The 25242-nt window shown below is 37.8% G+C and overlaps 2 protein-coding genes and 1 long non-coding RNA gene across 8 annotated transcripts; 2 read left to right on the top strand and 1 right to left on the bottom strand.

The window, feature by feature from the left end:
• Positions 1–3872: 3872 nt before the first annotated feature.
• Positions 3873–8909, top strand: LOC103709591 (nucleosome assembly protein 1;2). Of its 5 annotated transcripts, none has more exons than XM_039130427.1 (12): positions 3873–4122; positions 4250–4293; positions 4455–4550; positions 6616–6708; positions 6938–7028; positions 7112–7173; positions 7265–7449; positions 7540–7717; positions 7819–7862; positions 8134–8326; positions 8422–8439; positions 8520–8909. In XM_039130427.1, exons 1-12 carry the CDS (start codon positions 4077–4079, stop codon positions 8574–8576), a joined length of 1107 nt encoding a protein of 368 aa, XP_038986355.1. In that variant the 5' UTR covers positions 3873–4076; the 3' UTR covers positions 8577–8909. The 5 variants fall into 5 exon arrangements, with proteins under 5 accessions (XP_038986355.1, XP_038986354.1, XP_038986356.1 ...); XM_039130426.1 differs by having other exon boundaries at positions 3873–4127; positions 4249–4293; XM_039130424.1 differs by having other exon boundaries at positions 3874–4149.
• Positions 8910–11280: 2371 nt separating this feature from the next.
• On the top strand, positions 11281–15532 carry LOC103709590. The gene is made up of 2 exons (XR_604473.3): positions 11281–11836; positions 15029–15532. It is a non-coding gene; the product is annotated as an uncharacterized LOC103709590 (long non-coding RNA).
• A 2150-nt stretch (positions 15533–17682) lies between these two features.
• Positions 17683–23897, bottom strand: LOC103709589 (heterogeneous nuclear ribonucleoprotein Q-like). 2 transcript variants are annotated; one of them, XM_017843441.3, is made up of 9 exons: positions 23721–23897; positions 20584–21361; positions 20384–20494; positions 19521–19661; positions 19163–19336; positions 18846–19050; positions 18594–18745; positions 18367–18449; positions 17683–18124 (listed from the first exon to the last, which is right to left on the bottom strand). In XM_017843441.3, the coding sequence occupies exons 2-9, from the start codon at positions 20995–20997 to the stop codon at positions 18007–18009; spliced, it is 1398 nt and encodes a 465-aa protein (XP_017698930.2). In that variant the 5' UTR covers positions 20998–21361; positions 23721–23897; the 3' UTR covers positions 17683–18006. The 2 variants fall into 2 exon arrangements, with proteins under 2 accessions (XP_017698930.2, XP_038986351.1); XM_039130423.1 differs by having other exon boundaries at positions 20584–21028; positions 23721–23879.
• Positions 23898–25242: the final 1345 nt, after the last annotated feature.

The following is a 25242-nucleotide window of genomic DNA, read 5'->3' as shown; positions in this document are numbered from 1 at the left end:
TTATAATGAAAAAAAAAACTCCCAACGAGAGGATAGGTCACTGAACAAAACGGAACAGACCAAATATGTTTTCAGAAAAACAATGATGTTGTACACTGGATGGTCATTTACGTGGCTAGTCATCCTGGAGCACTTTGTGGTCTCGTAAGAAAGAGCTGCGGACTCCCTGTGATTTTTTGTTTTTTTATCTTATTGAATGTATTAGTACACGGATTGTATAGAGAGCCCGTTTAAGCAAAAATACAAAAAAAAATAAAAAATAAAAAAACAAAACGGACGGTGGGTGATGAAGAAGAAAATTGATATGGTCACATCACGTTTTGATATCTTACCTAACCTATACTTCGTCCCTCCAACCCGTCCGTACTCCTTTTGATGGCGAGACGTTAGACGAGGAGATGAATACAGGTGACGGTATCGGTGCGCGACAGGATAACGAAATTATGACAAAGAAATTTAGTAGCAGGGCAATATTCAGTACCCGGTGTTTCCGATGCTGGTTTGAGGCGGATGTTTTATTTGCTATCAGCTAGCTTCTGAATATATCAGCAAATTGCATGGAAAATGTTTGACGGCGCCCATCCGGCCATAATTATTGATTTAATAATAAATAATTAAGTAAATTATAATTTTTTTAAAAAATATTTTATTATACTTATATCCAATAATTTGTAAAACCTACATTTATAACCAATTATTTTAATAATGTTAGTGAAATTGTTTATCTCACATAGAAAGTTGAAATTATTTTTGGACAAAGTAGAGGATTCACATATTTTTTAATTTTTTGGATGGTTATTATGCCGCTAAAGATTATTTTGGTCATTTCTAGAATTTTTTCTGGCATAGTATTTAAATTTTGTTTAAGATTAACAATTGAGAAATATTTTGTTAAATTATGAGTTAAAATGTTGGATAAAAATAAGCCTAAGATAGAGATGAGAGAGGAGGGATAAGCATATATCTTTTTAAATTATTGGATGCAAATATAATTTATCCCTAATTTTATAGAAGTTTTTGTAATTTATTATAAATAATTTGTTTCGTAGCCAAAATTTGGTGTGTTATCCTAATCACGTGGCATAGGTTACAACATTCATTAATATATAAATGGTCTTGTTGCCGCTGAAAACTGACTGGCCCTAGGCACTACGGCGAGAAGCACGATGACGCTAGAGAGCTCGGGAGTTAGTTGCTCTAGTTGAAATTAGAGAAGATGAGTGGCGCTTGATCGCTGCAGCCGAGATTCTCATCGAATGGCACTTCGACCTGAAACAGCACAAAGTAAAGAAGTCATCTAGCTGGAACGTATCCGATCGGAGATCCTCCGATGTCTAAGTCGGTGCGATAATCTGGAAACATGAGGAGATTGTCTTTTAATATGTTAGGGCGTTCTTTCTACTTACCTCCCTTTCGGGCCATGCGCTCTCACACCACAGCGCGCACGTGTGCTATAGTTTAAAATCCACAGTGTGCGCTGTGGTTAAAAAAAAAGGTGCCAGTTCGCACCAGTACGGACCGGTACGCAGCCGATATGCATGCATACCGATCGGAGCCAGCCCGAAAACAACTGAAACCGGTACCCAAACAGTTGGAACCAGTATCCACGTTGTTCGGGTACCGGTTCCAAGCCGGACCGGTCTGTATCGGACCGACCCGGCCGGTACGGACTGATTCGGCAGACCATGGACTGTAGTGAAAACAACCATACCACCTCAACTAGTTCTCCAATACTAGTTTTTTTCATATACATGCATATCTATAAGAAAAAAACAATGTAAAAATTTTACTATATAATTTTTTTTTTACAGAATACAAGATTTCTTCATAAACTCTGTTCGATCTCTAAAACGCTCAATTGCTATTTTCTTTTAGAGGTTAAAAAATATATATAATATTGTAAACCGATTTAGACTCGAACTGTTAGCCTAAGTCGATTCAGACTCGATCTCCGAAATTTGCAAACTCTAGATGTTGGTGGAAAAATGGACCACCCCACAAATGCAATTATAGCACCCAAATCCGTCCGCCCTCGAGCTCATCAAGTGATCGGGCTCTTCCGCCCTCGAGCTCATCAAGTGATCGGGCTCTTCCGCCCTCGAGCTCATCCAAGTGCTCGGGCTCTTCCGCTCTCGAGCTCATCTAAGTGATCGAGCTCTTCCGCCCTCGAGCTCATCAAGTGATCGGGCTCTTCCGCCCTCGAGCTCATCCAAGTGCTCGGGCTCTTCCGCTCTCGAGCTCATCTAAGTGATCGAGCTCTTCCGCCCTCGAGCTCATCAAGTGATCGGGCTCTTCCGCCCTCGAGCTCATCCAAGTGCTCGAGCTCTTCCGCTCTCGAGCTCATCTAAGTGATCGAGCTCATAGGCCGAGCCGAGCACAGCAGGCCGAGACCAGAGAGCCGAGACCAGAAGGCCGAGACCAGAGAGCCGAGACCAGAAGGCCGAGACCAGAAGGCCGAGACCAGAGAGCGCCGACCAGAAAGGCAACCCCGCCGAGCCCATGCCTTAGCCAAATATCCAATCTCCGCCTAACCCTCCAAAGGATCTGACAACTAAATACATGACTCCACTTCAATCTGCCACCATCCCCAAGCCATCAAGGCATAAGATCTCTGCAGGTATTCGGCACGACCTGCCATTAATGCATGAGACTCCCTCAAGTCTCCGATGCACCCAGTCATTTAATGAGCATGGCCCAAGACGATCTCCGGATCACTGAACCATCAGAGCGTATGGCTCTCCCTGACCGCCGGTTCATTCGGTAATAAATGCATTTACCATCCACGGACCCCAGGCCCACCACAGCCGGCGGTTCAACCACTCCAACAGGTCCGATCGACCGTGACAACTCCCTGATTCCGGTCCGATTCGGTCCCGTTCTCCACTACGCCATTAATGGGCCAAATCGTGCCCAATTATTACAAAAGAGGACAAACCTCATGTCACCTCCCAGGTAACAAAAATCCTTCTATAAAAGAAAACCTGGGGGGGGGGCCCGGACAGAACCCTCCTGGACCGGGTGAAAAGAAGCAAACAGCACAGACACAATAGAGGATATCACACTCTTCATCTTCTTCATCTTATCAAAATATTCCTGCTGTCTTCTCCATATACTCTCTTCCTTGCTCTCTCCACATATCTGCCCCCCTCTGACTTAAGCATCGGAGGGCCGGCGCCGGGGAGCCCGGCCACCGGCTTTTTGCAGGACTTACGCCCCTCCAGGAGGACGTCACCAGTCGGCGTGCCGCCGACCACCGTCCCCGCAGCGGAGCTCCTCCTTCCCCGGCTTCGCGGTAGCCCCCAGGTCCAATTTCCAGCAACACTAGACATGCTCAATACACCATCTAGTTAGTATATACCGTATTAGATATACAAGTTAGAGTCAGAAAATAAGAGATTAGAGGAGGAACTTGCTGTCTATAATCTACTGCAAGAGCAGCTTAAACTCTCGCAGGCATTTACGGAGGTATTAATTCAGCTATACAATTTAGGTTATATAATTTTGTCTCGACTTGATGCATTACTCCGTCCTTTTGCTAATCTCCCATGTTACATGCTTGAGGTTGGTTCGAGCATGGACCCATCAGTGACTCAATGTCCACTCAGTTCGGAGCTCAATCTCCAAGCTTCAGTAACTCGCACCCGAATTCTAAGTGGGTCGGGTCCTAAAGCCCGACCCGCTAATCCGATTTCCGGTCAAAAACGAAGACCCAGGTGGACCAGTTTGAAAACCCGAGGCGGGTTAAGTTCCGTGGGCTGTTATTGTTGGGCCGTCGTCACGTCAACAACCTCGGCCGGTTCGGTTCGGCCCACGCGAAGCGGTTCGTCGATATGGAGTACTTCTCGAATCTCGAATAGGGTTTTCCTGTGGTTCTCTGAAAAATTGGAGGGAAGCGGGACCCCGCCCGAGCGCGCCGTCTTCGGAGCGAGGAACGAGACCGGAAAACCCTACCCCCACGACAACCCCCACCTCTATATAAACCGCTCTCGCCCCTCGTTCCTATTCACGCTTTCCCCTCGCTCCCCTATCCTTCTCTTTAGGGTTTTGCTCTCTCTAGCATCTCGGCGGAGGTGACGATGAGCAACGACAAGCAAGAAGACAGCCTCAATCTATCCGATCTCGGTTCCGCTCTCCCCACTACCACTCCCGGTTTCCTTCCCGCTATTTCCCTCGGATCTCTCTCTTTTTTTTATTTCTTTTAATTTTTTGATCTCTGTTCTCATGTGTCTTGGTGTCTGTTGATGCGTAGCTCTGAGCGCGGAGGACCGGGTCGGTCTTGTTAATGCTCTGAAGGTGTTTTTTTTTTGCCTGAAACTCATTTTTCGTACTTTGATCGGGGCTTTCTTGCTTCTGTTCTGTCTTCGTCTTTGTTCTGAATTTGTGATTAGAAATCTAGGTTTTTTGTTCCATGTTTTTTGGAAAAAAAATTGTAACTTGATGTGTTCTTGAAACAGAACAAGCTGCAGAGTCTGGCAGGGAAGCAGTCCGATGTGCTGGAAACCCTCTCGCCGAAGGTCAGGAAGCGGGTTGAGGTGTTGAGGGAGATCCAGGTTTGATCTTTCTTCCCCGTCTCGATCCCTTATGTTTTTCGTCTCCCAAGGTTCCTTCTTGGTGCTTCTTCTTTGGGGTTTTACAGATTTTGGTATTCTTGAGCATCCAATCTTCCTCTTCTGTTGATTTACGTTCTGTCACGTCCATTTTTCTTATCAAGGTTTCTTGATGGTGATTATCTGTAGGGTCTACCGCCTTCTCTGTTCTTTTCGCGGTCCCCATATTCTGTCGGTGATTCTTGTTAGGGTTTCCGGTTCCTTTTATCTTTGGTGTATGTTAGGGTTTCAAATGCAAGTCAGATGTGGAAAAATTCTGTTTTTTGCTAATGCAAATACGAGGATGGAGAGACTTGCGTATTAAAATTTGACGAGAACGCTATGTATTACAGGTTTTGTGTGTATCTCTTTGGATTATCAGCTATTAATCCATGAGGGATTTTTCTTTAGGTCCATACTTTTGTTCATTGGCAGGACGCTTAAGTTCAGTGTGCTTCTCATTCAAAGCCCGTGTGAAAAAAAGTATTGTTAAAATAAGAAGAGGGGTTTAGGTACGCAAAAATTACTTAACCACGTTTTCTAAATTGTGCAGTAGAAGAGAACTTGAAAATTCCCTTGAGAGGGGGGGGGTCTTTTTTTTGTTGGAGGGGGGGCGGTCTTTTTTTTTGTGTGTGTGTGGGGGGGGGGGGGGGGGGGGGGGGGGGTTGGAAACTTGGTTTCTTGAAATGTGAACCAGCAAAAATTACATTCTGACTAACCTACTTGTTATATGGTCCGTGTTCAAGTCCGCTGGATGTTTTCTTTATTTTGGCTGGCTAATTAGCTGGTTGATCTATTCTTTGATGAATAGCGGTACCAGTTGTAGTAAAAGGTACTTCCTTGGTTAGTGCTTCAAGCTTCTTTGCAGGCAGGTGGTAAAATAGGGGTAAAATAATGTGTCTAGGTTTGGGATATGTGGGGCTGAACATTCACATATAGCAAATTTATGGATCATGAAAACATGGTTTTAAAGCCCCTATGGTGCTCTTAACAATTCAAACTTCTTATTTCATTCAAAATCGAGTCATTTTTCTTTTCTGAATCTGTTATTATATTCATTAGTTCTCTGTCTAATCATAAAGTTTGAATAAGAGTTACTAAGGATAGACTGAGGGTTTATTGGTATGTGCAATTAAAATTTGATGACATGTGTGGAAAGGTTGGGAATCTAATTGAAGGTCTAAAATTTCACGGAAGTTGCGATCAAGGATTTGAAATGGTGACAACAAATTTCACTTGTTATAGGATGATTCTCAAAGGAAAGTTGACCAGCAAGTGTTTGGGGTGAAACTTGTGGATTATGATGAATAGATTCCTCTGTAAGTTGCAATCAGAGTTGTCAAAGGCTCAAGGTGCCAATGTCGCTTGAAGCCTAGGCACAAGGTGCAACGCAAGTCATATGTCTTGGTGAAATGATGCCGAAAAATATATAAAATAATGAAGACATCAATGAATTATCAACTAATATGTTTAAAACAATTGTGCATGGGATACCACTATAAATCCTAATTTTGCACCATGCAGTTGCTTTTGCTTATCGACCACTTGAGACTAGGTGCACACCTAGGCAGATCAGATATACATTGGATGATGCTTCAGACTAACTTCCCTGAGTGTGAAGTATAGTTAGGTTCATTTGAATGTCTCGAAGAATCTCGGATGTGCTACATACATGAGTAGTGGTGAATAAATGTTGATAGATGGAAAGTGAAAGGCGGAGGCATTTACTCTGAGTTCTAAATCTGCTCCTCTTCTCCCATTGAGCCTCTTGTTTTTTACATCCATGAACCTTGAGAAAAGTTTACGTATTATTTGATTTTTTTTTTGCTTTTTATGAAAAATGGCTGAAGGATTTTAGTTATACAGATTGATTATTTGTGTGATTGAATGGTGCAACTGTGCAAGCTACATAGATACTGTTTTTTTACCTGAAAGTAGTGTGTGTGTGTTTCAAGTCAAGTTTTATAATTAGGCCTGCAAGTTTATTCGTACTGATTTCATAATATTCTTGCGGTCTTTGATTTTCTAGAGCCAACATGATGAACTTGAGGCAAAATTTTTTGAAGAAAGAGCTGCACTTGAAGCTAAATATCAGAAACTTTATGATCCGCTTTACAGCAAGGTATGCTCTTTAATGGTGAATAATGTTATCAGAATATATGATTACCTTTTCCACAACCATTTTGTCAGGTGCTCCAAGAATTTCTAATAATTAGTATGTTTTCTGTTGGCTTGTTTCAGTTGCTATGCCATCATCACCATTAGTGACACTTAATGGTTATTCTATTGTTTTTTGTATCTTTCATTTTTCTGGTCTTTGCTCATGAAACTTTTACCATGTAAAAATGCAGAGATATGAGATTGTGAATGGTGTGGTTGAAGTTGAAGGTGTTACAAATGAACCTGCGGAGGAAAACCCAACAGAAGATAAAGCTACTGAAGGTTTGTACCAGAACTTGAGCTATCAGATGTTTGTTAAATTTATTTCTATTTTCTTGTATGCTTATTGTGCTTTCTTGCCTCAGAAAAAGGTGTACCAAATTTTTGGCTGAATGCTATGAAAACAAATGAAGTGCTCTCCGAGGAGGTAATTGAGAGTATGATGCATTTCTTTTGTTCCTTCTATTCCTTATAAATTGGATATATGACTTATGAAAGTTGGATTATGATGATTCCAGATTCAAGAGCGTGATGAGGGAGCTCTCAAGTATCTAAAGGATATCAAGTGGTGCAGAATAGATAATCCCAAGGGTTTCAAGCTTGAGTTTTTCTTTGATCCTAATCCTTATTTCAAGAATGCCATCCTGACAAAAATGTATCATATGATTGATGATGACGAACCGATCCTAGAGAAAGCAATAGGGTATTTTCTTTTCTATTTATTGCTAAATATTTTTCTTATAAGTTTTTCCTTCTCTATTTAAAGTCTCATGCCGTTGTTCATATGTTGCAGGACTGAAATTGAATGGTTGCCAGGAAAGTGCTTGACTCAGAAGCTTCTGAAAAAGAAGCCAAAGAAGGGCTCAAAGAATGCCAAGCCCATTACCAAAACTGAAGAATGTGAAAGTTTTTTCAATTTCTTTAGTCCACCTCAAGTCCCTGATGATGATGAGGATATCGATGAAGACATTGTAAGTTGACATCATTACCTGCCTTCCTGGAGAAAAATAAGAAACTATAAGGACTAAATCAAATTAAAACAATGGCTTATCTTTTGCCTCTCTTTGAACAGGCTGAGCAGCTACAGAGTCAGATGGAGCAAGATTATGATATTGGGTAAGCCCTTTTTTCTCCCTCAAGCAGCCAACCAAACCTACTGCAGGTTGAAGAAAAAACAGATTAGAGGGAGGTGTTGATTATGGAAAAAAACAAAATCAAGTTAACATTTGCAGAGGCAGTTTTTGATTATCTCATCTCTGACATTTTGGTTGCTAGTTCTTATAATGATTTGCCTATAAGATGAGGATTGAGATAAGCCTTATGATTACTGTGTAAGCTCATGCATGCTCCTAGATGATGCTGAGTGGGTGGTGTCATTGTCCTGCAGGTCCACTATCAGAGACAAGATTATTCCTCATGCTGTTTCGTGGTTCACGGGGGAGGCTGTTCAGGAGGATGATTTTGAGGACTTAGAAGAGGATGATGAAGATGAAGATGGGGAGGATGACGAGGAAGAGGATGAGGAGGATGAAGATGATGATGAAGAAGAAGAGGAAGAGGAAGGAAAGACCAGGAAGAAGGTATGTGTCTGAGATTTCTAAATTTTACTCTTTTTAGGTCTGAAATATTTGAGAATCGTGTGCTTACTTTTGATCTGCTTTATTGTCCCAAGCAGACAGCTACAACAAAGAAGGTGAGATATCTACTCACCCACTTGATCTTAATCTGCATAGTTCTTAATCTATATTCTAAATGATGGTTATCTTACTGCAGAAGAGTGGAGGGGATGGTCAACAAGGGGATCGGCCTGCGGAGTGCAAGCAGCAGTAAGGCTTTTCTGGAATGAAGTATTTTTCGGGCTTTCTAGAGTGTAGGTTGGAGTATCTGTTTTCAGGTGTTGGCTAAGTGAAGTGATGCGTTCTCATTCCATGCTGTTGTTTTATGTGGAAAATATGAGGAAGAGGAAGTTTTGGTGTCTTCGACATTTTTATACTACCTTTAGTTTATTCTTTTACTCGCCTTGCGTGAGACGGTTGTTAGATTATTTGTATGCCTTTTTGGTCGGGGAAGATTTTTGTACTGCCTTTCCAGCGTATACCTGGATGAACTATTAATTGTTATATTTATATATAATGGTTATTGTGCCTTCCTGATTTTTGAATATGATGCTAGTATGCTTTCGTGGTTCTGAATGTACTGCAGAGGCTTCTGTAATTTATGCATGCAAAGATTGTTTTTTGGGGGTTGATATGTTCCTTCTCAAAGTTGTAGAGGGATCCATGGTTTATGGTGAATGCCTACATCCATTCTGTCTTGAGAATTTTGTACTTCCTTTTTGTGCTGTGGTATTATTATCTTGAATTTTAGGGAAAAATAAGAACAAGACAATGCATTTTTTTTTGTTAAAAAATAGTACGGAGAATAATTGATTCAAATAGTTTTGCTATGAACTGTGAGACATGGATGCCCCTTGAATCCACATCCAGTATATTCTCTCCCCTCCCAGGCACATCTACTGTATTCTCTTCCTTTTATTAGCCATTTCTCATAATATGCCAATGAAAATGCTTTGGAGATTCGTTATCGCGGCCTACCTCATGCTATTGCCAATGTTATGTTCAGCTGCTCTCCATGAGCTTCACCGATTCTTTCTAGTTGCTTCAATCCTTTCTTGCTGTTGCTTTAATATCTTCGGAGCCCACGGAACTATTTGTATGTATGAAATTAGCATCCCAGCAATACACTTATGTAAATTGAAGATTAACTAAATAATTGTAAATTATATGTCCATTGTATTGACGTAGTTCTGCAGATTAGATATCTCGGATTAATCTAAAGAAGTTTAATGGCCGCATAAAATAGCTCAAGATGTTCTATTGTTTGATATTTTTGGAAATAATCAAGAAAATTTTGATTAGATGGAGCAAGTCTCGGACGCTTAAACATATTGGATATGAATTTTTTTGGCTAGATTCTATAAATCAAACACAAGTCAAAATTAGTAAGTTTCATCTTTTGCCCTTAATATGAATAAAAATCTTCTGGTGCGTGCATCCGAAGAGATTGTCTGGAGTTTTTTTTTTCTTGCCATGTACACATCTATATGAATCTTGAAGCTAAAATTGAAGTCCCAGATGGAGGATACTCCTAACGAGATTTCTCCTATCTCCATTATTTCCCAAAAAAAGGGAAAAGATCTACAAAGGGATCTCAGTTTCTTCCTAATCCTGTTCGTCCGTAGCCACTGTAGCTTTCGTCCGTGGTAATTTTCGGCTCCCTCCATTGTGAAGGACCTTGAATCTTTCATTCTCCATCAGTCCGTAGCAGCCACTGCATCCTCCTCTGGAGTCCCTCCCAGTATATCCCTCTTGTTTTTCCATTAGGGCTCGCCAGTTGCTAGAGAAAAGGTCAAGGCTCTCTCTCATTTTTGCATTCTTTTTCAAATACAGAATTTAGAGTTTTATGATACATCATTTATATGAAGCCAATACACATTTGACAGCTTTCTAATATATACTATAAGTTTTTTTAATACATATTCAGCAACAATCTAATATATACCTTTAGTACTATCTATACATAATTCTCAGATCATGGTATTCATCGATACACAGTCTGTAATGAGCTAATACATATCCGGCAAATTAGTCAAGTGTGTTTTTAATGCTGGTATCGATACATAGTTTTTAGGATATGATGTTTACTAGTATATACTTTATACGAGAAGAAAATATATATATATAATGACAGCGATAGACCAACATGGTAACCCATATATATATATATATATATATATGGTAATAATAGAGATGGGTGGGACTCTATTAATAGGAGTTACCTCCCTCTCTCCGTCTCTTTAATTTACTTCAAGATTCATTCAGCTTAGTACATGACAAAAAAAAAGAAATTGAAGGAGCCCAGACGGTCTTCTTTGGTGCACGCGCCAAAAAATTTTTGTTCCCTTAGGGCTCGTTTGGTTCGCAGAAAGCATTTTCCCTCCTAGGAATATGATTTCTGATAATAAGATTCCTAGGAAGAGAATGTTTAGGAATGTACTTTTGGTATATTTGGTTAAACATGGAAAAGTGGCATTCTCATAGTGTTTATATTTGGTTGACCATCCACTTTTCTGAAAAAGTTGCGTAATTCCTATTATACCCTTAATAAAAATTATGTCTTTAATGCCTCTTTAATACTGAAGGGTCTTTTTGGAAAAAAATAAAGATAAAGTGATTTCCGCCTCATGTGAAAGTAATTTTTCCATATTTCTTATGGAAAAGACTTTTTTCATTAAATGTGAGAATCATATTTCTATGGGAATACAACTTTAGTTCATCTCTTTTCTTTACAAACTCCAACTAAATAAGAGGCATCTTGTTACTTTTTCGTTGACCATACTTTCCTCCTTTTTCCGTGAACCAAACGTGTTCTTAAAAACATTGCACCAACATTCTATTACTATTAATTAATTTAGAGCATTTAATGTGATTTAACGCGTCCGATTCGGATCCAAAAATTGCATCCTCAAATCAATCATACATGGTTACTCACCAACAATTAATTTTCTTCTCGCCTCTGCACTGCAATTCTACGCATCGCCTTTTTGGAGACATTAACAAAAAAAAAAGGAAGATCGACTGAATTCTATTTACTCGATCAAAGTTTGTACTAAAAGACGGGAGGGAAAGGCAACTTGTACTTGATCGTCTACCACCAGCATCATCGCCATCAGCTTTCAGAGTCCTAAAGCGATCCAAGGGAAGGTACCACCAGTTCGCGATCCGATGTTCTACTTTCCTTTTTTCGATCTTACGACGACCCAAACCAAGTCAGCCTCGGAAAGGATGAGGGTGAGGGGAGAAGTTCGGCCCAAGCCGAACTCCCCCCGACCTCCACGTTTTTCTTTTTAAGAACGGACGAGTAGGGGAAGAGGAAGTACTCCTCTACCTCCCCGTTTCTCTCTCTTTAATCCCACATAGAGATCCACTCTCTTGATCGCTGCCTCTCCCTGCGTTGGCGTTTTTGGAGAAGAAGAAGAAGAAGAAGGGAAAAGAGAGAGGAATCCAAGTAATCCATATATCATCTTTAAGGTGAGCCTTCTCTTCTAAGCCAATCTATATTTAGACTTTATAGTAAATAATTTTTGAGAGATGTAACGGAGTTGGATGTGCTCATACTAGAATGGTACGAAGGAATCTGTATTATCAAAAAAAAAAAGTAATTTAGTTTGTGAAATTTTTGAGGTCTTGGATAGGATTGTAGGAGAAGAAAGGTTTTCGAGTGCTCATGATGGTGATCTCCGAAGAATTTTGATCTAGAAGTTTAGAGCTTCATTGTGAACTGATGGATCAGCAATTATGCAAATATTGTTTGATTGGCCAAAAAAATTGTCTTATTGATCTGATGTGCAGTGATAGACAGAACAGAATATTGAATTCAGAATTGATTGGAACCTTAATTAGATATATTATTATGACACAATTTTTGGTAAAGAAGTTGTTGTGATACTTCCCTTTAAATCTGAAAATTTTTAAGATTTAGTTTGATTGGGAAGTACATGAGATCTTTAGATCTATGTGGTTGATTATTGAACAGGATAGATTCTGGGACCTAGATTTCGGGTATTTCATACATGGCTTAGATATGGTATTTGGTTTTGAAATTTTCCATCTTGGAGTGTGCCTTAGTGCAGTTATTACCTGATGAATTTTATGAATTTAGGATTCCTCAGTAGGAAGACATAAATTTATGATTTGGAACAGCTACCATTAGAATAAGCAGAGAATGATCAGGAAACGAGCATCTTATCATCTTATTTTAGATTGTTTTTTTTAGATGCTCGAGGAGTTGATGGTGATGATTGCTTACCCACATGTAAGTAAATATCCGCCGCATATGCTCTCTTTATATTATAAATCTTTATTTTATATATCTATATCTTCAGGATAAAGAACATAATTGATTATTCTCCATATATGTGAATGTTTCTATGAATGGCTTCGCTTTTGAATTATCATGATATTAAAAAAAATATGAACTTGAAATTTTATTTAGAAATTATAAAATAAACCATGTCATGCTTGAAAATTTAATTTGAATTATCTACGATTTGAATCAAAGTGCTTGAATTAATTTTGGGCATTGGACTAGTCATGTATTGTTGATGCCTTATCATGAGTTGGAAATATGATATTATCAATATTTCATCATGGGTTAGAAATGTGGCAATATGGTGTCCTATTATGAATTGAAAACTTGGCAATATTGATGCCCTATTATAGGGTATCTCTTCAGGGGCTGGAAAATGACCATAGCTTAGTCCAAATGTGGTGATTGCTTGTGACCTTTTATTATATATTGGGTTATTTTTATTGGTGGAAAACTATAATATGGATTTGTGAAATAACAGAAATTTCTTATTATTGAAATTAGGAATTTTCATGCAAATTGTGGAATTTTATTGAAATTGAAATTTCTTATTATGATGTGTGCATGCATGGTGAGATATTTGCTAAACTGTCGGGATCACACTCCCTCTTAATAATTTCTAAAGAAGCATGACACCTAGAAATTCTTGAAATTGCTTATTTTGAGACATATGAAGAGATCAGTAGAATTGAAATCTAATTGAATTTTTAGATTTTATTTATTATTTTAGAGATTTTGAAACTTGGATGATTCAGTTTAATAGTTTGTATTTTTGGACATTGGTGTTGATAATGGAGGTTGTTATTTTAAGTTTGTGGTCAGAATATTTAGTTTATATTTGAGGACTTGATATTTTAAATCTATATTGGTGTCTAAAAAACTAGTGCTTGTATTGTCTCCAATATTACAAGTTTTTGTATAAGTTTTAGTGCCTTGCATATTTCATAGAATCATGTCTTGTAGGATATGCAGCCATTTCCCATGCCCAACATTGTGCAGTGAGTTTGGGAGGTGACACATGTTAGAAGATATCAAAGTGGAAGTAAATGATATTGCATTTTTTTTTTAGTACTAGAAGCATTTTCATGCAGCATCCAGCATCCCCTGAGTGAAGACTATCTCTTATTCCCCAACTCTCAAATTTCTTTGATAAAAGACTCATGTCATTGCCCTAATGATTGAAAAACTAAAAGGAAAAAAAAATCTGATATTACCCTACCATCTTGCATTGAGTTGGAATTTTGGGCAACCAAACTTATCAAGTTGTTGGATCCCCACGAGGCACGCCATTATTTGTGAAAAAACGGTGATTGGAACCTCTTTTTGGACTAAACAAACTAGTTTCTATTTAAAATATGCATGGTTGCAAGAAAAATTGTATAAGAAAAATTATTTTCTTGAAAAACTTATACTTTTTTTAAAAAATATTACAATATGAAATTTATGACAATAATTTATTTTCTTGCAATCGAATATGTCCTTAGGGCTTTTCTCTTCCTTGCACTTTATCGGAAATTCCATAAATTTTACCTTTCTAGGACTTCTCTTTTTAATAAGTTCCTTTATTTATTGTTTATTAGCATAATATCTTCTGTAAATATTGTGTCGCTTCTTTTTTAAATTGACTCAAAATGATGAAACTATATGTATTTGTTGTTAAAACATCCATCCATATCCTTTTGGCTTGCTTATTGAGTCTAGGCGAATTAAGTCTGGTTTAAATCCCAATTAACAAGTTTAAATTTATGCCTATAATCTATACTTTATGTAAAAACAAAAATTTTGAAGTTGAGAAATATTTCATTCTGATTTCTTTTGCTATATTTCTTTCAGAAATACCCTTTCACATCTCTTACAAGTTACAATACATAGCAAACTCCTACTTAAATAATTTTTACTATTTTCCTAAAAAATAAAATAATTAAAATCCTATCTTTTGACAAAGAAAGAGAAAAAATAATTAGGTTTTTCAATTACTCTTTTAAGGATGATAATACAAGAAAATTAGGTGCACGAGGGATCTACCATTCTGCTTAGAATTTATGCATGCAAACACAATTTAGAATTTTGCGTTGCTAGTTTGACTCAAACTTTTATCTCACCAATAGATAGATGGGTTATGACCGATATTGATTGTTGGTTTGATATTGCAACAATATGATTCATTTGTTCTCTTCCATCTTCGATCATCGCATCAACTTTCTCAAAAAATAGACTATTTTCAAGCTCTATATATCCAAAAACTCCAATTTAAATTTACGCCTTCGGTTCATATCCATAAACTTTGACATGAAAAAGAATTTCCTAGCGTAATATATTCTATGTTCGATATCATTAATTCTTTTCTTGTGTAGATGGGTGATGCCGTGAAAACAAAGTCTAATAACAAAAGAGAAGTCCCAGCAAGAGCTCACGAAGAGGTGCTAAGCGAGCCATGCAAGCAAATGAGTTCACCATTTACGTGAGGTCGTGGACCTCGAAGATATTGGAGCTTCCGGCGATGGGTTCTGATAGCATCAACCGTATCAAGGAAATGATGTTCTCCAAGGAAAAAACACCGAAGGACCGACAAATTCTCATATTTAAAGAGCAAGAGCTGGAAGACCACCAAACTTTGGATCACTACGGTATTAAGAACGACTCCTGGTTAGATCAGCGCATGAAGCGTTATATGCTAGATATTATTCCCTAGAAAAATGAAGCATCAGTTTTCTTTTTTTTTCCGTGAAGTTTTTTTTTTCCTTTCTCTTTGGAGAGAAAGAAAAGTGCAAACTTACTGTTAACTATTTAAGTGTTGCATTGGAGCTCCGCAAATTAAAAACAATAGTATCACATCATATTTGCTTGATTGTGATTTACTGGATGCATGCTCTCGCAAAGATGTAAGACTGAATCTTGCATTGCAACCGGTCAAACTTGGGAGGGTTTAGCAGTTTCGGAGCTGGTCTATCACCTTTGTATGATTCAAAATTGCGGTGCACAAGCCTCGGATATAACTAGCAAGATAGCAGCAGCTAAGAGAGATTAGGCTAAATATTTACTGAGGATTTGTTTGGTTCGCAGAAGAAAAAAAAAATTTACTAGAATGTTTTATATAGAAAGCTGATGTCTGAGTATATGCTGCTTGTGAAAGTAACTTTTGCATATTTAATTGACCATATAAAAGTAGCACATTCCAGCATCCAGAGTAGCTTATGCTTGGTCTACTTTTCTAAAAAAAATATAAAATACTTGTTATGCTATTAATAAAGAAAAAGATCTTATTCTATTCCATCTAAAAACTTAAAAGGCACTTTTGAAATAAAAAATTACTCCAATTTTCAGCTGATGGGACTTGAACTTTTTTACATCCCATATGAAATTTTTTTCTATATAATATCAAAATCTTATTTTCATAGAAAAGCTACTATCTGGTATCTCTTCTTTATTCCCAAATGAGTCCTAAAATGATGCGGCGGGAAGCCTGGGGACAAGCGGTCAAAAAAGCTAAGTAGCTTCTATTTATCGATTTTAGATCATCTTGGCCAAAAATCAAGTCTCCATGAAGGGAAAGAAAAGGCGAAGATGATCTATAGCTGCTAGGTCTCCAGGAATGGAAAGACAAGGCGACACGAAATGAACTCTCCTGAAATGAGAATGGAACAAATACTGCCGCTCTAACTGATCTGATAGGGTAAAACTTAGAATTTAACATCAGCCCTTCGGCAGAGCACCAGTATATTTTTTCCAAATCTTGAAGTGGATCCTAAATATGACGTGGATCGGCATGGGATCCATAATGCTGATGTCGATTGATCGCGTAAAGCTAGATTTTTACGTCCTAAAAGCGACGGTTCCAGAATGGTTTTATTATGGCATGCATATGAATATAGCATTTCAATAACAACTGCCATTTGATTGCTATCCCGATTATAATATTTATTTGTTAGTTGATGTTCGTGATTTTTCTACAAAATATTTATTTTAAAATTCAAATTTTATATCACTTTTTTATCCAAAATATTTATACCTCCAGAAACAGTAATAAATTAGACAAAGAGTGATTTTAACAGCAATGCAGATATTTTCCCATTATTTTCTGTTATTTCTTGCTGCAACACATTATGACAACGATCATTTTAATAGAATGATTCAAAGTTTCAAGTGATGGAGTAAATAATGATGTTTATAACTAGTTTATAAAGTTTTGGGTGGCAATTTATGATCCGATCTATCAACCCAACCTACAAACAATCTACTTCAAAAAGATTTAGGTTTGACATAAATAGGTCCGAATCTAAGAAGAGTCGAACTGATCTAAACTTGTTTAAATTTAGACCTTTGATCCGTTCAATTCATTTCATCCTGTTTAACCTATATAAAATATATTTAACCTATTTGAATTCGTTTAGTTTTTTAAAAATCTACCTAACCTATTTAACCAGACTTTGATATGTTTAATAAACAGATCATACGAGTCGAATATGATTACCTATTTAATAAATAAATCTCAAATCTGAATTTTTGACCAGTTTAATAAATAGCTCAAGTTTGAATCGGTAAATTTTTAACCCAAACTCATTGCTACCTCTATAACGTTATAATTTTTTTTAAAAAAAAATTACAGCCACAATTCTCATGCCATGTAGCTTAAGCTAAATTTCTTGAGCGCTGAGGTTTCCATCATCCGCTCTTCATTGTCCATGCTTGGCAGCAGATTAGACCATGATGCAGTGTTGAGGAACATAAAGCTCCCACGGAACGTTATTTCCCTGTCATAACAAACCTTTCAAACTACTCACTAGACTACCAAAAATAAATACCAGGTAAATCAAAATTTTCCAAGAGTCACATACCATTTAATTTCCATGTGGAAGCAATACCTTCAAGCTTGGGATAAAAAGGATTTCCATCAACACCAGATCAACCATTTAGGGATTATAGACTGGATGTGGTAGAGAAATGATGGCTAATTGAAACTGAAAAAGACCTAGCATATCCAAGATTATGCTAACATGGATCCAGCACATTTGAGATCTAGCATCCAATTGCTCACCAAGAACAAAAACATCATGATTTAAAATAAAAAATGTTTCCAATCTCTGCCTTTCAGAATGTCTAGATACATGTTATTTCCCACAAGGACTTACTATTCAGCAAATTGAAAAGGATATCGCAGAATGAAGGAACTAATTCCTTCTTCTCCGGACTAATTCCTCAGATACTCATCAAAATGTTTGAAACAAAGTCATAGACCACAGAACCTGTTTACTCCGAGAGTCCCTGTTCTATGACAAGGAAAAATAGGATGGTGCTGGTCCGGTCAGCATCCACAATTGATAGGCCAGGTGGATCAATATGGCTTGTACCTACGTCCACGGTTACCATCATTGCTTTGCCAACTCCCACTAGATCCACTGCTCCGACCAACCCCTAGCTGCGTTGCAACTGCAGGTGATCCAGGCTGCTGGCTGCACAATATTTAAATCTAGTGTCATTATGAGGTTTAATTGTTAAGGCAACCAAAAAGCTGACATTTACTGACATCAGAAAGGCAACCAATTACATTAATCTACAAATAGAATTTGATCGATTATGTTGCCGCATTCATATATCAGTGTCAAATCATGCAGAATATTATCACTCATCTGCTTAAAGTAACTTCTATAGCAACGGTAAAGCTTGTCAAACGAAGCCTGACACTTCCACTTACAGGACATACGCCAGACGACCATCAGGTAAGATCATTGGCATCATTGCCATGCCAGGAGCTGCTCCCCTTCCATAGATCGAAGGCTGGAAGGACACAAGAAGCTCTCACTCGGAAGCAGAACAGTGACAGCAATTTGAGCAAAAAAATAAATAAATAAATGCATGTGAGCATGCAAAGGCTGCATGGAAAATTTATCTGAACTTAAGATGACTGGAAAACAAACATACCTGCCCAAAACCAGGTAGAGCACCATAGGGACTCCACATCACACCATATCCAACAGGATAATTGGGTATTAGAGCACTTTTTTTGGCATTAGAACTTGTTTCACCTTTATTATCAGCTGGAGGCTTCGCAAGGGAACACTCCAGAACTTGTCCTGTTAACATAAAAAAGAATGACCCCGATAAGCTACATTAGAATTAAAAAACAAACAATGCATGGCAAGACATTGCAAATCTTCTTAGAATAAAAACCACCATCAATTTCATATCTCTCAGTGTTCTTGAGTGCTTTCATGGCCATTGATCTCTCTGCGAAATGTACAAAACCAAATCTATTCTCATGACCAGACTTGGCAGGAGGCAGAACTACTTTTGTAATTTCTCCATGGTGTTCAAAGAGCTTTTTAAACTGATCTTGGGTCACAGTCTTGGGCAAATTTTTCACATAAAGTGCCTTAACCTGTAGAAAAATCAACAGAGAGCATGTATCAGAAGAAATGCAAAACAAATTACCTGGAACATTATAAACGAAGGAATAGCATACTAAAAACTCGAGAAAGTTTACAATAAACCTGAGAAGTCGAAGCGGAATCGCCACTCTTTGGATCAGCCCAGCTCACAGTAGGAGCATTCGAGTCTAACTTAAATTTTGGAGTTGACATCTTCTTTCTCGAGTATTCTGCACATGCATGGTTGTAGTATTCAATGAAGGCAAATCCACGATTGCGGCTTGAGTTTTGTGGATCCTGTAACAGCAGAAAAAATTACAACTCAAAACCCACAGGTCAATCAGCCAAATAGATGACAAAATGAAAGGCTCATGTAAAAATGAATTTTCCTTCTGCAGGGCCACCAGAATTTAACGGTGAGTGTGTGCACGTGTATACTCATTTGTTTCAAGAAGGAGAAAAGAAAAGAAGGGGGCACTACCTTCATTAAGTCCACTTTAATGACCCCAGGACCAATCTGTGTCACAGCTTTCTTCATATCGTCCTCCACCCAATTTCGAGGAACATTGCCAATAAACAACCTATTCCTTCCTTGAGATGTCGAACACTTAACGTTCTTTCGCTGAGACAATGCATGCAAACAAAGGCATCAATAGTGTATGGTAGAAGCAGAGGCCAATACCAACAAAATCTAGTATAATGGCCACATCATCTAAATTTAAATTTCTGAACGTCTGCCCCACTTTATTCTTTTACTTAGGTTAAAAACTATCAGTTCAATCAGACTAAACCATCAATGGCTGTCCTCGAAAAATAAGCACATTCAATGGCAGAAGCCTGCCCCTCTGACCTTTCTACAAATTTCAGTAAAGGATCTATATTCAATAAAATGAAACTAAAAAAAAAAAGCTGCTTTTTCTTAAAATTTAGAACAGAATGTCTGCCTTCCTTTTCCATTGAGTTCAAGAAACAAAGATAAAAGTCAGGATTTACAAATAATCAGAAAAATATAAGATGAACAGTGCAACAAAAACACTATTCCCTTTTGATCGTATAAAGTTGCACAATTCACATTTATAATGTACAAAAAAAAAATCTTTTGACATACTAATAATACAAGATTAAAGGAAATGGTTGTAATATGACATATATTTACTACAGTTTCATTGGCATCCACATGTTCAAGGTCGAACAGTGGAGGCATATAAATGACCTTTACATCGATCCTTTGCAACCATCTCTAAAAAAAATCGCTTCTGTATATGATAACTTGTCAATGTATTCATATAAAAATGGTCAGAGCAACATAGATGTCACAGCACATAAAAGCTAAGAAGGATCTACCTTAAAGTCAGTATTATTTAGATCTTTAATGGCCATTAAAGCTAACTCCTTTGTTCTGAAAGTAACAAAGGCATAATTCTTGTTCTCATCCTTCCCCTTCATCATCCTAACCTGTTGTCATCACCATAAGACAACATGAATATACAAGTTAAATAAACTGTGAATATATGCTGGCACTAATAGGGAGACAAAAAGCACACCTCTGTGACCTCCCCAATTGATTCGCAAAAGCTCTTCAGGTCCTCTTCAGATGCATCATTAGGGATACCACCAACATAAACTTCAGAACCATGAGGAGGGAGAGCAAGAAGCTCTGCATGCTTCTCACTTTCATCCTCATCCTTCTGTTTAGGATCTTTCATGTCATCACCACCACCAAGGTTTGTATCAGCATCTGCTCCATTAGCAGCAGCAGTTGCTTCTTCATCAGCCTCTTCCTCCTCTACTACTTCCTCTTCCACTTCCTCCTCAACTTCTTCATAAACCTCTTCTTCCATTGTCTCCTCAGCTTCATCAAGATCCACCTGTTCTTCAGGTTCGACTGGTTCAACAAGTTCTGCTTGCTTTACCGATTCATCGGGCTTGGCAGCTGCAGTGGCACTTGGCCTTGGCATCTTCTATATCTCAAAGAAGCTTGCAAGGCAACTGTGAAGGAAGCACAGAAGCCAGAAGCATTTGGAGGACGAAGTATAGATATATGGAAAGGAGGGAAAAAGTAGAAATGCCAACAAGAGTCGCAGAATAAGAATCTAAATTCAAACCCAGCCATGGAGTATGGCTCAAATGGAATTTCAATATGAAAGATTTTCATCATGGGTGATAACAATAGTGATAATAGAAACAAGCAGGACAGAATTCCAAATGATAATCAAGAAGTTGATGTGAAACAGGTGCCAAAAAAAAATGAAGAAGGGTTTCTTGCAATATAGATATCAGGCTGAAGCCAAAATACAATTGCTGGTTTCATTGCATGTCTATCTAAATTCCAGAGAAATAAATAACAAGAAAAAGAAGGAAAAAAAGAAAGAAGTATGAGAAATAAGCAACGAGGCAGTTCTCATACAGAAAAACACATAAACAAACATTACAGTGACAAATCCAAAATGAAGCAACACACTCACTTCCAGCAAAACAAATAGGAGTTCTAATAAAATTAACAGCAAACACTTACTGTACAAAGCAATTCAAAATAACACAGAATAGGGATGTGAAGCACAAAATAATACATAACAAAGGCATTAGGAAGCATCCTGTAGCAAATCGTAGATCAGAAAAACATGACTGACCAACATAGCAATGAATAGAAATATCTTTAGCCATCATGATGCACATACCCACCAATTATTCCCGAAATAGTATGAACTAAAACATATGAATAATTAGCACTTTAGGTGAACACGCATAATCTGTTATGATTTATACATATTACATATACTGGACAACTTTCTCATGATGAATGTTTTTGGCACTTCTTGAATCAAGCATTTTAAAAAAATTGAAGTAAAATTGATATAAAAATAATCCTTGGAGGCACTCAACAAAAAAGGCTTCTCATTAAAAAAAAGGAACCCCCAATTATCTCTGGATTCAATATGCAACTAAGCTATGTCAAAATGATTTTTTTTTCTTTTTTCATTGCTTTAGGGAAAACATGGTTGCAAGCAGATCAGATAGTTTTGGATTTGTTTGGAACCACCTCAAGCTAGAAATCTAGAACTATGATCTAGGTTGCTCTCTTAAAATAAGACAAAAGACCTGTTTCCCAGCTGAATTTTGGATTTCCAGGTCTAAGAAAAATGCAATCCACCAGATTGAACCTAAAAAGATTCAAAATGGAATCGACTAGACACATTGACCCTTCATTTAGACCACAGCAAACTAAAGCCAATATATACATCGGTCAAATCAATGTGAACAACATATAACTGGAATTGATCATGTCGAGTTTGGGTCCATATGTAAACCCACATCTAGTTTGAGTTGTGGTGAGGCCCAAGTCCAAATTCTGGAGCCGAAACCAGTTCCAGTCTGAAACAAAATGTTGTGATCAAGTGCCTTTTGGACACAACTATAGAATGCCAAATAAGTGGAAAAGATGCTTCCACCATTTGTTGAGAAGTGCTATCAATGTAAAAGCAACACAACGATAACAAAAGAAACTACCATACACATAGTAACACGTACCTCCATACACCATCAAACACAGTTTTGAGTTTTGACATCAAATCAACATTTTCATAAGAAATGATTTCAACCAAGAAAATTCATCTCTCTTAAAAGGGACTACCAGACACACCTTCATATGGTGGTGGGTGGACAACACAACTGATAGGCAGCACCAATAGCCAAGTCATGCAAAGCATTAAGCAGATTTTGTACTAAAAATTTCATATATACGGTATCTAATAGAATTAAGAATAGTATACATATCAACACTTCACTGGTCAGACATTCATTACACCATACTCAGTAACGAAATTTCTACATGCCTCCAACTAGCTAATTAGCAACACACCTCACCGGTCGCACATTCATCATACTGAACACAATAACAAAATATCTCAGTGCCCACAATGAACTGACTACCTGAAAACTTGGCATCCATCTTGGCTACCAACGCTGGGCAATGAAATCATGCACCGAAGGACATCTACTTATCCATACCTTCGAATTTCTAGCCATCAAACTTTAATTTTACAATATATCTTAGTTCATAATATAAAAATGTCGCCAAAAAGTTGCAATATCATCGTCCTAACCATAAAAAGGAAGGGTTTTTAGAGCTTCAACTCTCAAACCACCAAGTTTTGCCTAAAACAAGTTGAGTCACTCTCAAGAACATGGACCAAAGAGATAAAGCTATAGAAACCACAATATTTTCAACTTATCCGATCTATAGCCCTAACTTCTGAGCTTGACAAGAACGCTGTCAAATAGCTCGACTAAAAGCACAGACAAACGAGAAATATTCTAACCATCCAATGAACTGGAACTAAAATTCAGAAAAGCCGATCAAAGAAATAGCAGCGGAACACGTAGCCAACATAGATTTCACCAAGAATATATATAACCCAAGATTTTTTTTTCTTTCAAATCCATATCCCTAGATATTAGTCACGGGGGGAAAAAAGCTATTCTCTATCAAAACATCCAAACCCATCTGAATCGGAACAATCCCCAGAGAAATTGCTCTTTTAGTACCACTCAAGCAAATGCGAATTAAGAAAGACGCCATAAAGCTCATGCATTTCACCATCGCGAGGTAAAACGAATCGATGAATTCAAGAAACGGATTAAAAGGGAGGCGGGGAGATAGAGATAGAATCAAAGAACGTACCAGAGACTCGAAATTTTGGAGACCGAAGTCGAGGGGTTAGAGACTTTTGAGAAAAGAAATCCCCTCAACTCTATAGCGAGAGAAAACCCTAAAAACAAAAAATAGGGTTTCCAAGATAGGGAAGCCCGACGGGTCATTGGTTTCGCGCCTCGTGCTCTTTTCGGTCGGCCTAGTTTTGCTCGAGACGTGCCCGACCGGAAAAGTTTATCATCAATTCATCATGAACCCAAGCTCCAACCATCATCATCTTACGTCGACATGTTTTGTTGGACCGGGTCCAAGCAAGCCTGTGGTAGGCCAGCATCGTGGAGAAATTGTACCCTACATCATGGAGAAATTGGCCCGTGGTAGGCCTCCAATTATAGCTGCTCATTTTTATGACGTTATGCATATGCTTAGCTCGATGTATTATTATAGAAACGAGCAATTATGATTTTTAGCATGCACAGATGATGCATTTCTATGTGGAATATAAGATCTCATCACCTTATACTGAATATAAAACAACAAATATGTATATATGTATACATACATACATACATACATACATACATACATATATATATATATATATATATACATATTTATATTGGACGATGCGGTATCTCTAAATTCTAGAGCTGGTTTTGCTGTTTCCAAGTAACAAATTAATATTACACCTTTTACTGCCATTTTGAATTTATATGTACCTCATTAAGAGGGTATAGTAGTTCGAGCAAGAATTGGTTAGTCTAGAAACAACAAAACTAACCATCAATACCACTGCTTAGGTATTTTTCAATGAATGAAATACTTTCTACACTAAATTTATTAATTATTTCCAAATTCAAGCTCTCTTGTAATCATTGATATGATCAACGCATGTCTCCTAAAACTTCAGCAACATGCCGTTGTAATGGCACCACTTTAGTGGTAGTCTGCATGCATGTTTGGAGAAGCACAAATGCATTCTATCGAATACTGACTGCCGCTCCTCTGAGTTCCCTCTCGTGGTGTACAAATTAAAAAGTCCATTTCCTACCAACAAAGTAAGCCAAGCGAGTGCTGATGAACAGGGGTCAATTGGGTTCTAAACTAAGAGTGCATGCATCTGGTTCACGATCAAAATCGGCGTTATAATAGATTGGAATAAGAATCAGAACGGTCATATCCTCTTATGCATTTGGTTCATGACTAAATAGAATTTGAATATTAAACGAGCCCTCCAAAATTAAAATAGAAATGAGACTCTTCCAACCAAATAAGCTGAAATGGGAATTATTCATTCCCATAAGCCTAACTCCCACCGAACCAAATATACTCTAAATTGGGGCATCAGGCCCAAGAGATCCACCATCCCGCACTCCAGCTTGCCACATTAGCTGCGAAAATTCCGCCGTTTTCTCCATTCGGGAAGAGATCCCATAAACTTCATCGCACAAACCAGTGCTAGAAATCAATGCATTCCAGCCTCGTCAGTTTGCCAGGTTTTGTGCAGCTTGGTGGTTCTCGCTATCCCCATAGGACATTTTTGCATGATAAA

The sequence above is a fragment of the Phoenix dactylifera genome, chromosome 9 (genome assembly GCF_009389715.1).
Source record: "Phoenix dactylifera cultivar Barhee BC4 chromosome 9, palm_55x_up_171113_PBpolish2nd_filt_p, whole genome shotgun sequence".
NCBI classification, from domain to species: domain Eukaryota; kingdom Viridiplantae; phylum Streptophyta; class Magnoliopsida; order Arecales; family Arecaceae; genus Phoenix; species Phoenix dactylifera.
Note: the sequence above shows the minus strand (reverse complement) of the source record. Positions and strands in the feature narration are given on the sequence as shown.